Raw genomic sequence first — 16,336 nt, forward strand, 5'->3', positions numbered from 1 at the left:
TGGTGACACTTCTATTTCTCTTCAGGATGTATATAGTATTTGTGTATGTGTGTACATGTCCACATACATTATAATTTGTGTGTATATACACACTCATCTGTGTGTGTACATATGTATATTCACACTGTTATAGTTGGTAAGATCTCCAACACTGCCCTTAGGTCATTCTTTTAGGTCCCTAAGTCTTCAAATCACTAGTTCAGTAACCACACACATTACTTCTTTTATCCAAACCAGTGATCCTGAGATGATGCTGCATTGCAGGAGCAAAAACAGGATAAAGCTTCAAAATTAGCCATTTCTAGAATCTATCATTCAAAACCATATTCTCTTGTTGGTAGGCAGTAGACTAATTTTTTTATCATATAAAAGACAATCTTACCTTCTTCCTTCATGATGTGTTAGTAAACTTCAAAAATAATTTTCAGTACAAGAGTTAAGCCACTTAATCAATGCCGAATATTTAGGAAGCATACAAACTGAGCTTCAGATACTGTATATTATCAATAGTATCACTCCTCACCAAAAGTAAGTATGCCAAGAATCACAAGGAAAACAGCGAAAATGCTCTAGCATTACTCTCTTAATTTTAAAGTAATAACCAACTGTCTGAGAAACTAAATGATTTATTCACGGCAATAGAGAAGGCTACTAATAAGACTTAAACAAGGACTCATGCCTGAGATCCCCAATTCAAAAAGTACCTAGGCATCTATAAGGTATGATGAGTTTTACAGAATTTGAAACAGGTCATGTGGTACACAGTGTTAATCCATAGGGCTATTATAAAATGCTAAGCAATAAAAACACAGATAATAGCCTCTCAAAGTTTTGACTATAAAACACAAAATTATGAAATTAAAATTTATATAGAAGTCTAAACATTTTGCTCATGAATATTACTGGTTATAATGAATTTATGACATTTTAATTTAACCACTTACCATTCTAATTATTTAAATATAGGATGACCAAAAATTGCATATTTTTTCATTAATTTTTATAAGATAATATAACAGGAAATATAAAAATGACAATTTTATCAAATGTATTCAGTGTAAGAATCCACTGGTTGAAATGACATCTGCCTGAGCAATGCGCTGCCTGAATGCATGCAGGGTAAACTATTAAGTGGCTAAAAACATTAACCATGAAAAGAAAGCAAACAAACATCAGAAAGGCATTATAGCATAGTTACCCAATGCTATCAATCCTGTCTCCTCCACTTACTAGCTGCATAACTCTGAGAATATTCTGCCAATTTTCTTTGCCTCCACTTTTTTAGCTATAGAGTAAGGACAATAGTATTTACTTCATAGAGGGTTCATGAAGATCAGACAACTTAGTGTTTCTGAAGTACTTGAAACAGCTTCTGGCTGAGAACTGTTATTCTGTAATTTCTCTTCACTATTTACTTATTATTCTTTTCCACTTAGATAACAACCAGTTCGTGATATTTGATATTCCTCTAAGTATAGCCAAAGTTTGTATGACATTGGAATATTATGACATTTTTTAAAGGATGCAGGTTTTGAGCTCAAAATTAGGTAATGATAAAGACGTGGCAGAAAAGAATGTTCAAGGTAGGTAATAAAGCATCAGTTATCTTAGTCTGTTCAGTCCTCTGTAACAACACCATAAACTAGATGGCTTATAAACAAGAGAGATTCATTTCTCACAGTTCACAGGTGGCTGGGAAGTCCAAGCCAAGGAGGCAGCAGATTCAGTATCTGGTGAGGACCTATTTCATGGTTCATGGACAGCACTTTCTCACTATGTTCTTACATGGTAAAAAGGGGGAACAAGTTCCTTGTTTTATAAGAACACTAAAGCCACTAACAAGGACTCTACCTGCATCAACTAATCACCTCCTTAAAGCCCCACTTCCTACCACCATGACCTCAGGAGTTAGGATTTCAACATGGATGGAGGTAGGGATGCAGCACCTGGACCACAGCAGTCAGAAATCAGGAGAATTAATTACGGAGAACGACAGGCTGTGCTTGGCTTGGATTGGCAGATGCACAGTGAGAGGAAGTTCCAACATTTTCAAAACCAATCAAATCACACCTCATCTGTCACATCAAATTTATAGTGTCCCACCACCACCACAACTACTGCTGAAGAGCCCCTTTCTATCTCGTAACCATCCCTGCTTCCACTTCATCACATCAGCAAACTCAAAGGGGAAAAAATCCCACAGAAAATAGAAATCAAGTTCTCCCTCAAACATAATTCCCATGGAATTTCCCAGAAAGCAAACAAAGATGAGCCATAAAGAGAAGTCAGCCAGGCATGGGGGTACACACCTATAATCCCAGCACTGGGAGGCTGAGGCAGGAGGATCACTGCAAGTTAGAGGCCAAATTGGGATACAAAGTGAGTTTAAGGCCAGCCTGAACTGCATTGTGAGACCCTGTCACAAAAAGACCAAAAAGAAAAAGAAAGAGAGAGAGACAGAGAAGTCAAATGCATTTATCCCCTTTAGATCAGTTCCCCAACACATATCAGATGGTCCTAGACCTCCTTTAGGTCCCCAGTAAGCTGGTAAGAGCAGTTCAGCTGACACAACTCCTGGAGTCTCAATCAAGATTGTTGTTCATTCTTGGGGAGGAGACTGAAAAGATGAAATCTTAATCAAAATCATGTCCCTGATGCTTACCCCTCATAGTGCAGCATATAAAAATGGAATGACAGGAGAAAACAATGACTTAGAAGCCAAAACTTCCACAAAGTTTAGCCACATTATATGTGGTTAAACATGAGGTGACAATTCTGAGAGGGGGAAATAAAAGTGGGGACAAAAAGGAAAAGAAGAATTTTAAAGATCATAGAGATTTGTGGCAGGATATGGCAACACATCAGCCATACTGATTAAAATATAATAAGGCTTGAAGATCAATGAAGATGGAAGAATTTAGTAGGAGACAGAAACTGGGTACCTCTGGCAAGACCAGCCCTGGGAGAGAGTATGTAGGGAGAATCCCAAGTTCAGCCTTCCTACTTTTATTTTAGGTAAAAGCCAAGTATCCAAGAAACATCTTATAGATAGCTTGAAACTGTAATATAGAAGGACATTTTTGAAAGGTTTAGAATATCAATCAGCTAACAATTTAGTTAGTTTAAGAGCTTTCTATCATCAACAACAATGTATCTTTAAATTGTGAGCAAGAAAAATACAATAGGCTCAAAAGGATTTAGAATGTATTAAAATTAATTAATTAATCACTAGTATGTTAGAACAAAAGTAGGAGTATTGAAGCTATAACTTCAATATGTAAGGGTGATTTTATGAAGAACTATTAAATTTTTTAATACTTGTGTTTCTGTCAGACCTGAGATATTAGGAGTAAGGATCATTATTCTGACTTTAAATAGCATTTTACATGTTTATTTTGTTGTATAAATTACTTAAACTAAAGGCCATTTTAAGTCCTATGAATCATGCTTTTAGCTTTTACTTAAATTCTTACTGACAAATTCACACATCTGATTTAACACATATGAACAGCCATAAAGGGTCAAACAAAATGGAAACTTTTTTTAGCGCATTCATTGGATATAATTACACTTTAAATACAAAAGGCTTACCACGCTTTCCTTGATCTTCCTCAGCTTTTCATCTATCTCTCTCAGCCGATGTTTCTGACCCCGCTGCTCTTTAGTGTTTCGAAGTACCTGCTCTCCTGGCGCTGCTTCCACATTTCTTTCATTATCAAGGTCAGCTTCCTAATTAAAAAAAAAAAAAAGTGTTTTTCATAGGCTGGTATGTGTTACAATCACACACCACTCCGAAGAGATTGGGCCAATTTTGCTTCTCAGACAGTATTCTCTCCTTTCAAAACACACATAAAACAAGTAGGGAAATTAACTCAACTTAGGCACTCATCTGGAAAGCAAGAAGGTACTGTATAAGCCAAAGAGGCACAGCCAGGAGGAAGGGAGCCTGCGCTCTGGTCCCTACTCCGACGCTTAATCAGCATGAGATCTTAGACAAACCACAGCTTCTCTGGACTTCACGTTTACTATAGATAAATGATAATAAGAAAAAACACTGTCCATCTATGTTCTTAGAGGCAGCTGTGTAATAATGGGAAGAAAACAGGTCTTGGTAAAGTCATAGTTTTGAATATTGGGTCCACATGCTTCCTGACTAAGATGGACTTACAGAAACAAGTTAACTTTTCTGAGCTTCAGTTTCCTCATGTGTAAAACAATGGTAGTATGAGATCTAGCCTGAAAGTTGTCACAGCACATAACAGACATGCAAATCTCAGTTCCCAATGTGAGCTGAACGTGTCCTTTGAAAAAAATAAGCATTATATAATGAAAGTGCATCATTGTACTTCTCATTTCTCCTAGTTTTCAATCTCTAGGAATATTGGTTAGTACTATTTCTAGGGGATAAAGATGGACATTTCCTGACCAAAAGTCTGTCCTATGTCTAAAACTAAATGCCTTCCTTTCTGTCCTACAGATCTCCTCTTCTGTGTTACCACATAGCTAACTGGCACGAGGGACGTTTTTGGAGTCACTCAAGCCAGAATTCTCCTATCCCTTCCTCCCTTGCACACAGTTGGTCACCAGAATGCTCACTGTTCGAGCTTCTACCACCTCTCTGACAAAGGCTCTTCAGTTTTGCATTGCACTCTTCACGCTCTGTACGTGAATACTCACGCAGCCAAACACTGAAGATCCCAGCGTCCGTCAACAGCGGAATGGCAAAGTGCGATGAGGCCCTGACATCAGCTGGAATAATCAGCCCTCCTCCCTGGTGCCAGTCTCATGGTTAGGTTCAGTCAATGTTGGAAGAATATTAGGAGATTGGAAAGGAAAGGACAGAAAGCTTGGGCTATTTTCCCTTCTTTTTCCTGCTTTGGCACCAAAGTTGTGGCAAGAATATATCCCTGGGGTAGCCCAGGTTTTCTTAGAGTCAGATGGACATTCACGCTCAAAAACAAACAGAGGCTACACACAGAGCTAATGGACTCAAGGATACAGGACAGGAAGCACAGCAAGGCAATATCAGGGATCCCCTTTCAATGGGAGTATTTGCTCGAAGCCCATGTAGTAGCAGTATAGGTACAGGAGACAAGAAAGTCATCCTCTCTTGGTCATTTTCCCAAGGCTAAGACACAATACCAGACACCCAGAAATTGAGAGAGAAGAAGTTCATTTTTGGCTCATTGTTTCAGTTTATGGTGGACTGGCTTCCAGGCAGAAACAGTATGCCAGAGGGCCATAGTAGAGGAAAAAGCACTCAACCCATGGCAGAGAGGAAGCAGACAGGAAAGGGAGGGGCCAGAAACAGGAGCAGACCTTTCCAAGTCACACCCCCAGCAACCCACCTCCCACCCGTGCCTACCTCCAAACAACACATTCAGGTACCAAGCTCTTCAAGGGATGAAGCCACCAGTGAGTACAGAGTGTCCCCATGAGCCAATCTACTCCACACACGTTGAACTTTTAGGGGACATTTTAGGTCTAAACCGTAACATGCCCCATTCTTAAAACTTTATTGTCCCACAGGAGCCATCGCCTCTTGGATTGACTCCAGAGGCACAGAGCTGCCTCTGAGGGACCTCAGCAAGAGACAGACTCAAACACAAGGATCACTGCACGTAGGGAAGACCAAATATGGCTTCCTCATCAGGCCTTCACAATTTTCCCAATTCAAAGGGTCAGTTTTAACATAAAAAAGTTGCCCCCCAATTTAGGTGATATTCCCACTTTTATCAGATTGCCAGGTCTGGGAAACAGAGTTAGGAAGTTAACTACAGTTCAAATTCTCACGGGGAAGGAGGGGAAGGACTGACTAACCCTTTACCCATACTCTCTATTGCTAAAACTTCTCCCAGAGCTCCTATCACACTTTTCCTTCCCCCAACCACTGCTGTTAGTTTCTGCCTGACCCAACACCCTTTGCTAACTCCTTTAAATCTATGGAAGTTCTCTTCAGAAATCAGCCACATCTTCCCCCTGTTTCTTGTCCAGAACTCTAACTGATACACTATGCGGGCAGGGGGAAGACAGGTATATTTGTGTAGAAATACTGTGAACTGGAAGACAGCTTGACAGTGATTAACTTGATGGTAAAAATCTTGATTATTTTATTTGATTTTTCTTTTTTTTCTGTAGTTCTTGAGTTTCCTTTCTATTTTACTGGTACATTTTAGATACACATCATGATAACATTCACCGTAGAGAATGTGTACCTGTACGTGATATATTTTGCTTCTTCTGTTTTCCCCATTCCCCTCCCTTCCCTTCAACTTCGCTTCCCCTCCTTCTTTACAAAAGCTTTGCTTCTATTTTTTTCAACAATAAGCAAGTTATTGACTTCATAAGTAGAAGAGCCATTCTTTATTTTTCACAAAACAAAAAGGTTATTCTACCAAGGCTCTTATTGCTCTGCTCTGACAACGTGACTCTATATCCAAAAGGAACAGACATGAAGGTTAGAGTCCAGCTCCAGTACTGTGGGAACAGTCTGTGCACTTTTGAGGATATCATCTCCTCTTTCTGGGTCTCAGTTTCTTCTATGAAATTTCATTCCACCACTAATGGTTTGTAAGTCTGTAACTCTCTGCAGTTAGGATATGTAATGCCTTTCCTTAGTCATGGTCTCTGATAGCATGACCATACTGTTCAAACAGATGAAGGACACCACGTGATAAAGGCAGAGTCTAAGAGTAAATAAAACAGGAAGTCATTGATGTGGGCAAAAAGCACCCAGCTATATATGCAAAAAGCTCTATGGTGCCAGTAGGTTCTTTTCTCATAACAAAGTGCCAGCCAGTTATATGGTTTTCATGGTCACAAGAAATGTCTTGATTTCCTACCACAGAAATACAGTATTTTCAGCAGACTTTGCAGCTAACATATTGTTTCTGTGATTCCTGGTCATACAGGCACAATTTTATGAAGAATTCAGCAAAAAGTCTCCCTGATATGCAGAGACTATCTAAGGAAGCCACAAGAAGAGAATTATCCCTCGGGTAAACTGATAATCATTGATTTGACTAATTGATTGCCAAGGGATTTGAGTTCATCCTTAGAAAAATATCTGTGGTGCTGACTGAGCCAACAGGGGTCTCTGAAGCTAAATAAACTCATTTTCAGAAGTCAAATACGGAGGAAATTACAGCTTCCTAAGTTATCTGGTATGCAAATAAACCACTGCAAACCTCCCTGAGTAAAGCCGTTTGTCCTGTGTTATAGGCAGTGGTGCACACTTCCACAGGCAACTGCTATTTCCTGTCATCAGATGCGTCATTTGCCTGACAGTACCAAAGGGAATGGGGAAATCTTTCACATAGATTGTTTTTATCATCTTGGAATATTACCATGAAATAAAAATACCTTGACTGCACCGTGGCTCAGCAGAAAATACATATAAACTTCACAGTAATCTAAGACACAGGTGTCAAAAGCCATTTCCCAGATTTGGCTGAGAACATCTGACAGGAATGTCTGATGGAGAATGCTTGGCCTGGAGGCAAGCACCTCTGTAGTGACTTCTTGTTTATTCCTCAGCCCAGAAATCCCGCTCTTGGGGCACACTTCTGCATTTTCTGGAAACAAGCACCTAGTCAATAAGAGTTCAGTGCCTATGACTGGTATATGTTGAAAAACTACTAGATTCCTGCTCTTAAAGAGTGTACTAAGTAAATTTGGAGTTAAGTGGCCTCATGGCCAGTATTGAAACTATGCAAATCCTTGAAGCCAGCAAGGTACAGTAACATCTTTCAGGATTACATGTTGAACAATGGTCTATATTTTCTAAATTTTAACTAATATTGAGACAGGAAGAGACCAGAAATAATAAACATTGTTTCTGTCAGCAATAGCATGATCTTGGCAAGAAAACAGATAGATATAACTACAATTTTCCTCAATTAAATGTTTGTTAAACCAGACATGGTGGCACACACCTATAATCCCAGCATTCTGGAAGACTGTGGCAGGAAGACCGTAAATTCAATCCCAGTGTTGGAGACTTAGTGATTTAGTGGGTCTCTGTCTCAAAATAAAAAATGAAAAAGGGGTGGGGATTGAGCTCCATGCAAAGGCCCTGGTTTCAATCCCAGTACCCCCCTACCCAGCCACACACACGTCTGTTAATTTTTTGTTGGTCTGTCCAAATTTTGTAAAACAATCAGTATTTTTAAGAATAAGAAGATAGGGGCTGGGGATTTAGCTCAGCAGCAAAGCACCTGCCTGGCAAGTGCAAGGTCGTGAGTTCGATTCCCGGTACTAGAGAAACACACACACACAAAAAAAAGAATAAGAAGATAAATCAAAATAAGAGGATGTTTATATTCAACTAGATTAGTTGGTTTAAGAACAAAAGAATGCTTCTTGTCAGTGGAGGCATTTCTGAAGACCTTCCTCCAACTGGAAAAAAAAAAATAACCTTGAACTGGAATCCTAGATTTAGCAAGACTAATTGAATGAGAGATGAATAAACTACATTTCTTTACAAGAAGCAGAAAGAACAGAATACATTATTGATTCCAGTTGCTTAGGATTTTAAAAACTAAATGCTTATATAACTCCTGTATCCTAGATATTTATACAGAAAGTTGCTATATTATTTTTCATACATCTATGAATAAGAAAAATTAACTTATGAAACATCATTCAAATTTCTGGTGGGATTTATAATATGTGGAAAAAACTGATATATTGTAGAGCTCAGAGATGGATATGGAAAGGTATGCACAGTTAAGCCACAGATCTTAAGAAAAGAATTGCTTCAATTATTTCTCTTTTGCTAAGATGAAATAAAAGTAAAAAGCAGATGTAAAACCTGCAATCACACATTATTAACATTACAGCAACAGCAGTAATAAGCCATCATTTCTTTTGAATGTGATGACCATGTACTTTGTTTTACACAAAGGAAATCGGATATGTAAAAGCTAAATGCTGCTTTTAAAACATGGTTCTAAAGTTAAGTCCCAGGCCAGGTTGTCTACCTAATGTCTACTGAATGTTCAAGCTCATTAGGAAAGGAGATCTTTAATCTGCCCCTTTCATAACAACCAACACTTTCTCATCCTCTAAGCCATATTCCTAGGGTCCCTTTACCTCTTCTGGCTTAGCTGTGTTTATCACCATAAGTTTATATGCCTACCGATTTAGCCGCACATACTTAGCATATACAGATAACTTAGAAACTCTGTGCTTCTTTCAACTTTTCTGAAAATTGTTTTCTTGATAACATAATATGGTGATGGATATTGCAGCAAACCTGAAGATCTGTGTCCCATAGAAAGTGACATTTGCTACTCAATCCTGCACAGTAGCTCCAAGAAAGGACTCAGATATAATGTTGCTATATTATTTTTCAAGAGAAACTAGAAATTTTGAATTTTATACGAATTAGCTTCATTTTTAAAATTTGGCTAAAATACTTTTATAAGCTATGAGCTTTAATTTGCACAGCAGGCCACAAGTTTTACAGTACATGACAGCACTGTCCTGTGTCCCTGATCTCTTCTGCCTCCTGCTCTAGTTCCTTTCCTGCTCTGTCCCTTCTTACTGAAAGTGGACTTTCTTGATATTCCTTCTGGATGGTCTCATTCTGTGCTCTGAATGACAATGGCACATGTATCATAGTTATGTATGTATTACTCATTACCTTCCATATGGAATAAGTTCCTTATGCCACATATGACAACAATATTAATTTCATGGATTAAATTCTGCATCCTATACTGCAGTAAGCACCTTTTGTATATTACACTAGCTACTCTTTATAAGAATCCTAAAGAATATCATTACTATTTTATAAATGAGAGGGCTGAGATTTAGAGAGCTTCTAATTAATGCCCAAGTCCACAAAACTAGGAAGTGGTAGAACCTAATTTGAAGCAAGACTTCTATATACTAAGGTACTATATTTGTCTGACCTAACTTTGAATTCCCCATAATTTCTTATATACAGTGACAACTCAGTTAATATTTCATGAACTGACTGCTTAAAAACACAAAAATATTTCACTTAAAAGACATTTTGAAAAAGCACAAAGAAAAATTACTGATGAGTAAATAATGTGCATAAGAGTTAAAAATAAAAATATGTGAATGTGCACTGTTAATATTTGTGGTTCAGCAATAGTTTGGAGCCCATCCATTGGCTAAATGGATATGCAGGGCTTATCCAAGACATTTTCAGTGTACTTATTCAAAAGTATTCTGATCCAAAAATTATATCCATAAAATAATTTGCCATGTTAGCATTTCTGCCTTGAAAATTGAATGTGCAATGCTGGTTTTAGTTAGAGATGAGGAAATGCCAAAAGGAAATTGAACAAACACACGAGGGGTATTCTTTCTTTGCATGCAGCAAGCATCAGTCACTCCCTTTCAACAGCTATGATTGTACCTTTCTGTTTCTGCATCCAACGGGAGTCCCAAAATGCAGGGTTTTTCCTCTTCTTTGTAAATATATGCTGCTTCTTAAAAAAATACATAATCTCCGTATGCAAAAACAAAGTAATCAACTGATTGTTCCTTTCATTTTTTTCCAAATATTTTATCTGAACCATAAGGGGAGCTCGGAAAAAAATGTGATTTAGATGACAACGACGGAATCCTTAAATTCTCAGTTTCTCTTTCACGAATAACATTTAATAGCTATGAAAAAAACACCTTCTACCTTTCTGTCTTTGAGATCATTGAACTATAACAACCAAGGGGGAAGAATCAGCTGAAACATGAAAAGAACAAATATCTCTGAAGAAGTTTATCACCCCATCTTGACTTCTTCCTTTGGAGATGTGGAACCCAATAATGCAAATGAAGCAGCGTGACTTGTGTCAGCATCCTGCACATTTGAGTGGGGACAAAGATTCCAATTCTCAGAGTCTTCTCTAGACTCAGATCCCAATCCAGAAATGATTGGTGGGCACACTACTATCGATACTGCTCTCTCTAGGGGTCCGAAGCCGCTGTGCGTGGCCCTTAGAAACATAACCTAAGGAAGGAGAGATCACTCCGTGAGGTGCTGCCAGTCAAACTGATTCTCTGGAACATCTTGACTCTGCTCCTCTCCCCCAAGGTAGTTTTAACTGACCTAAAGCCAGATCCTTAACCCTGAATTGACAGCTTGGTAAAAAGATCCACTCTAAATCAGAAGTACTGCCTAGAGGCTAACAATATTTAAATCTTTTAAAGGACCAAGAAAATCATAGCTATCTATAACTGTACAGAAAGTGATACGGTGAAGACGTTACAAAGCTGGGGAAGAATAGCAGAAAAGATAAACAACAGAAGTTTTCTCTTCAGACTATCACCAAGCCCCAAACTAGATCACAGAGAATACTGAAATATATGGGGACAGAAGAAAATTGTACTTTCCCGAAGGAATACCACTCTCTGTATTCTACACTCTCTACCAGCTTTGTAAGAGAATATTTGAGGGAATTATTGAGAGAAGAAACACATTCATTTCAAAACCATCATAGGATAGAAGTCACCAGTAGGGTAAGCTTCATTCTCCATGCTAACTTAAAAGAGCTGGAAGATTGTGGCAGAGTAAGAGAGAAGTGGCTGCTACCACTAATATCTAGGACCTGAGAACAAAGGAAAATAGGTCTCTCAGAGGACTAATTAATACTACGTCAATAGTTGATCAGTCTTGCATATTTCTATTTGTTTTCCTGAGAAACCACTTTGAAGATATCAATACGTAGTACAACAACCATTGTTAATTTCCTACCATTTTGTCTGTAACTCTGTATTGATGATATTGTTCTCATGCTATTTTGTAAATAGATGTCTGTTTGTTAATATGTTTTCCTTCTATTTTTAAAATAAATTTTAAAAACTAAAAATAAATTTTAAAATATTACTGTGTCTATATTCCTACCTTTCCTACTGCCTGATCACAATCAAGAATTAGCTTAAATCATGAGTATAATATTAAAATAGATATTTCTTAAATGATTTCATCCCTGTAAATTACCAGCTGAAAGGAAAATGGGTAGAAGTAACCAAAGGCAATATACACTGAATGGAAATGACAATGACGGCAGCTATAGTCATGAAAAATGTAATTAGGAAAAAACCTTGAGTTAATGAGAAGATTGTGTGATTATATGAACTAGCTTTAGCACACATACACCTGAACAGCCTCTGTGCTCTTGAATTAAATACCTGATCACTCTCATTTTCAAGTCTTGGAGAAAAGCTGGAAGCTGTCAGCGGGACTGCAGAGAGTGCTTGGAGTTTTGTGTCAATTTCAGCAAGCTGCTCATGCTCGCTGGCAGCAAGTGTATATCCTTCTCCTGGGACCAGCCAACCACAGCGGTCACCCTAAGAGGAAACAAGGGTTACCAGTTCATTCCTGAGGATAAAAAATTAGACAAAAATGGGATATGGAAACGAGATTTTAAAGTTATACTCTAAAAAACCTACAGCTCAGGACACAGAAGTTATTCAAGCCTTTTCTTCTCTTCTAGTAAACACACTTAACAATTCCTAAAGGTCTCAAAGACACAGTAAGTCTGTAAATTGGGCTCTGGACCTGTCTTTTTCACCTATAAGTTACAAGTTATGGTTCCTCCATCCTCAAAGAAGCAGCAATATAAGTAGGCAGTATATTTCAACTTTAAACACATGTAAATAAGTGGCTTGCATTCGGACATAGCCTGCCAAATGGACAATCTAACAGACAGTAGGAACACATCCTAGATCACTCATCTTTAATGCACCTCGCAAGGCCTGATAAATACACTCAGCTCCAGCTCATCGAGTGCCTCCCCCTCTTGAGCCAGCCAGGAGAAAAACGTGCATTGGGACCATGACTTTCGTAAGTTCAACCAAAACCTTTCCTTTCTTTCTTCCTCATTTCCCCCAACCCTCTGTCTATCTTTGTCTCTCTCTCTCTCTCTCCCTTTGTCTCATTCTTTCTCCCTCTCTCCCCCTGTCTACAAACTTCTGCAGCTTTAGCTTTTTCCTTTTTAACAGTTACAGGCTCCCAAGTTCCTAGAAAAGGAGTGCTTGTACATAAAACATCAAAAACAAGAGGCACTGCCTCTCTCTAAACAAAAATGGAAAGTGGTGTTAAGAAGACTCTTCTACTACATGTAGCAGCCTAACTGGGTAGTCCCTCGGCCATACACCCTGTTCCTGGGTCCGATGGAACTAAAATTTGCTCACCAGAGAGACACAGAAGGATAGGTCCCTCCAGTGTCTCCCTCAAAGTTTCCCATGCAACCGGCACAGGAAGCGTGGTCTGGAGCCCTCACGGAAAAGACCAGTCTTTACAGTGACATCCAAGGGAGGCAATCTTCTTAAATCACACGCATTTTTGGTTTTAAACACTTTAGCTAAAAGGAGGGCCTCTAAACTGCTCTTCTTCCCTCTTTCTCCCCTTCTCCCACCATCTCCCCCTCAGCACCCACAAGCCGAAAGGCAAAAGCTCAGTCCACCTGATGCCATGGCTCCCCTTTTGGGTGGCTGAGAACATGCCTAAGCTGTAAATGGTCATTCAGCTGATGACTGACATTATCCTCAGGACTGCTAAACTCTATGGACTCAAGCTGAAAAGAAGCCCACCGGTTTTCTCTTTTTTTTCCCCTCTCCTCTCTCCCCTAACAAAGGCCCAATCCCATTCTGCACTCTACTCTGAAGAGTTCAACTGTCAAAAAATTCAAATCCTTTAACTTTTTGTTATATTAACTATCAAAAAGAGTCAGAGAGCTGGAGAGTAGGGGGGGATCAGTGGGAGCAGGCGTATCCCACTGCATGGGAAGGAGAAAGGAAGCACACGGCCTCTCTCTGCAGGTAGGAAAGGCCCACAGGCACATGGGAAGGGTACCATTTCAGACCTTCCCAGCTGTCTATCATAGCTTTCCCAGGTCCTAAGCCCCCTGTCCTGCCCTACCTTCAAGTACGTTTTCCCCAGAGCCTCTCTAATATTATCTCGCTTTCTCCCTGCATCTTATTTGGTTGTGGCATCCTTGTGATAATTTTAGCCTTGAGTTCAACTCCCTGTCTAAAGTGGTATGTGACTTGTAGTTGCTGAGTGACATCTATAGACTCTTTAAACCCACTATGATTCCTTGTACAGTGGACCTTTGGCTCATATTGGGTAATAAGTCTCTCTGTGGTCATTCACACTGTTTCCTAAACCTAAAAGAGCCCTAAAGATGTTCTTTAATTCTTGTCAATATAGTTACACAATAGAAACCTGTTAACGGAACCTAAATTTTGCCTTAAGAGTAAAGTCTAAGTAAATATATGTAAAGATTTCAATTCAGCTGCGATGTTAATTATTGCTACCCTCATGGTGTAACAAATACATTATGTGTTTCCCAAGTGCACAGGTATTATGTGATGCGGAATGTAGGAAAGCATCTTGTCATGCTGATGACCTCTAGACTGAAGTTATTTATGATGGATCTTTTTTCAGGCTTATGTTTATGTGACTGTTACGTAACTGTGTTATGATAGTTACATATGCCTAAAGAATATGCAGTTAGGCAATGTCACTCTGAAGATTGAAGACTAGACATTAATTATCTATAAAGTACACCTGCAGACAAGTACTTCAGCCCCTATGCTTAAAAAGTAGAAAATTTAGACAAAAGTTTATGTCATATAATTTATAATTGGATAAAGGTAAGCTATTAATAAGTTATTCTACACTAAAATGAGAATTTAAATGTATTTTTAAAAACTCTAACAGTTCTAATATATTAATACCATCATAATTGTTATGCTGGTATGGGGATAGAGCTCAGCAGCACAAGCACCTGCCTAGCAAGTGCAAGGTCCTGAGTTCGATTCCCAGTGTCATGTTTGCTCATGATTTAAAATTTTCCTTTTAGAACTTTATCACTATGACCTAACGTTCTACAGGAATATGGCTTTTATAAGATAATTAAGACAATAAGCCATCATCTACAATAGAGACAGAATCTAACACTGGCTCCTAATACTAATGATGACCATAATTAATAAAAGGTAACAGTTCTTTGGACATACTTTTTATTTCAAAGTGTTCAACACACAGATAGAATTACTATAGTTAACCCTACTGCTCCCCCTTCAATACTAGTGTAACTGATCTTCTGGGCATTCAACACCTGAGACTTGAAAACCCAAGTTAAAAAAAAGATAATTTGTCTAATCTTTTGGCCCTTTGTGCATTTAAGTCAGCCAGGACCCAGGATATGATGTGACCCTCCAAAGGGATCCTGCAACTCCAGCGAGTCACCCAAGTCCCAAGCAAGGAGGTCATTGGACCTCAAAGGACAGGTGTCAACCAGTGTACACAGTGCCTATAAAATAAAAATAGCAATATAAATATTCTAGCTATTAAACTTCATCACCTTTGTGACATAAACTAAATTGATATGTTTATATTATCTGGAGCCAGTCCTTACAAAAGTTCCTCAGGTCTACAAAACAGATAGTAAAAATTTTAATGGCCCAATGGTCAAATATAACCTAATTTAATATATTCATTTACCATTCTTATAATTAAAATAGGACATTAGATTTCTTACTGACAAAACAGGGAGGAGTCCATGTGCTCTTAAACTCCACTTATTATGTATTTGGGTAAACACTACAAAAAGAAGTAGAGGTTAACATTAAAGATAAAAGATTTATGCCAAATACTACTGACTTCCACCTTTTTGGGGGACCACTGTTCATCAATATTCTACTGTTAATTTTTGGCCCAGCCTTTTTAATAAAGTTATAAAATGAAGCTTAGGCCTCAATGTCTTTGTCCTCTTTTCCACACACTAACAAAAGATGATTGTTCATCAAACAACAAAACCCATCCTCCTTTGTCTCCCTTAGATTAGTCAGGGTGAGACTTCTGATCTCTGGCTAGGCAGGATCAATGCCTCTCCTCGGCCTGAAGCAGTTACAGAAGAGGGAAGGCAGCCCTTCTGCACCTGCTTAAGAATAAGAGATCAAAGTCTCGGGGGAGGGGGAATGATGTAGGATAGAAAAAACTTAAAAAGAAACAAGGAAAACAGGATTTTAAAACTGTAAAAAGAACTACAGCTCAAGATATAAAAGTTACTCAGGTCTGTTTTTCTCTTCCAGAGAACACACTGAAAAATTCCTGAAGGTCTTAAAGACACAATAAGCCTGTAAATTTGGCTCTGGACCTGTCCTTTTCACCTATAAATTACGCTTCCTCCATTCTCAAGGAAGCAGCAATATAAGTTAATGGGCAACAGATCTCAACTTCAAACACATAGAAATAGTTTGCATTCTGACATAACCTGCCAGAGGGTAACCTGACGGACAGCAGGAACACACATCTTCGATCCCCCATCTTTTTTTTTTTTTTTTTTTTTTA

The 16,336-nt window shown here is 38.5% G+C and overlaps 1 protein-coding gene across 8 annotated transcripts in view; it reads right to left on the minus strand.

The window, feature by feature from the left end:
* Fsip1 (fibrous sheath interacting protein 1) overlaps positions 1 to 16,336 on the minus strand; it is a 203,350-nt gene that overhangs the window by 136,038 nt on the left and 50,976 nt on the right. For all 8 annotated transcript variants that reach the window (XR_260360.2, XR_260361.2, XM_005381206.2 and 5 more), the window contains 2 exons: positions 12,166 to 12,324; positions 3,592 to 3,729 (listed from right to left, as the gene is read on the minus strand). Coding sequence is in view for 6 of the 8 variants with exons in the window: in XM_005381206.2 (XP_005381263.1) it covers positions 3,592 to 3,729; positions 12,166 to 12,324 (297 nt within the window). In the remaining 2 variants the exon portion in view is untranslated. The remainder of the gene's footprint in view (positions 1 to 3,591; positions 3,730 to 12,165; positions 12,325 to 16,336) is intronic.

The sequence above is a fragment of the Chinchilla lanigera genome, unplaced genomic scaffold, assembly GCF_000276665.1.
Source record: "Chinchilla lanigera isolate Chin_1 unplaced genomic scaffold, ChiLan1.0 scaffold00015, whole genome shotgun sequence".
NCBI lineage: Eukaryota > Metazoa > Chordata > Mammalia > Rodentia > Chinchillidae > Chinchilla > Chinchilla lanigera.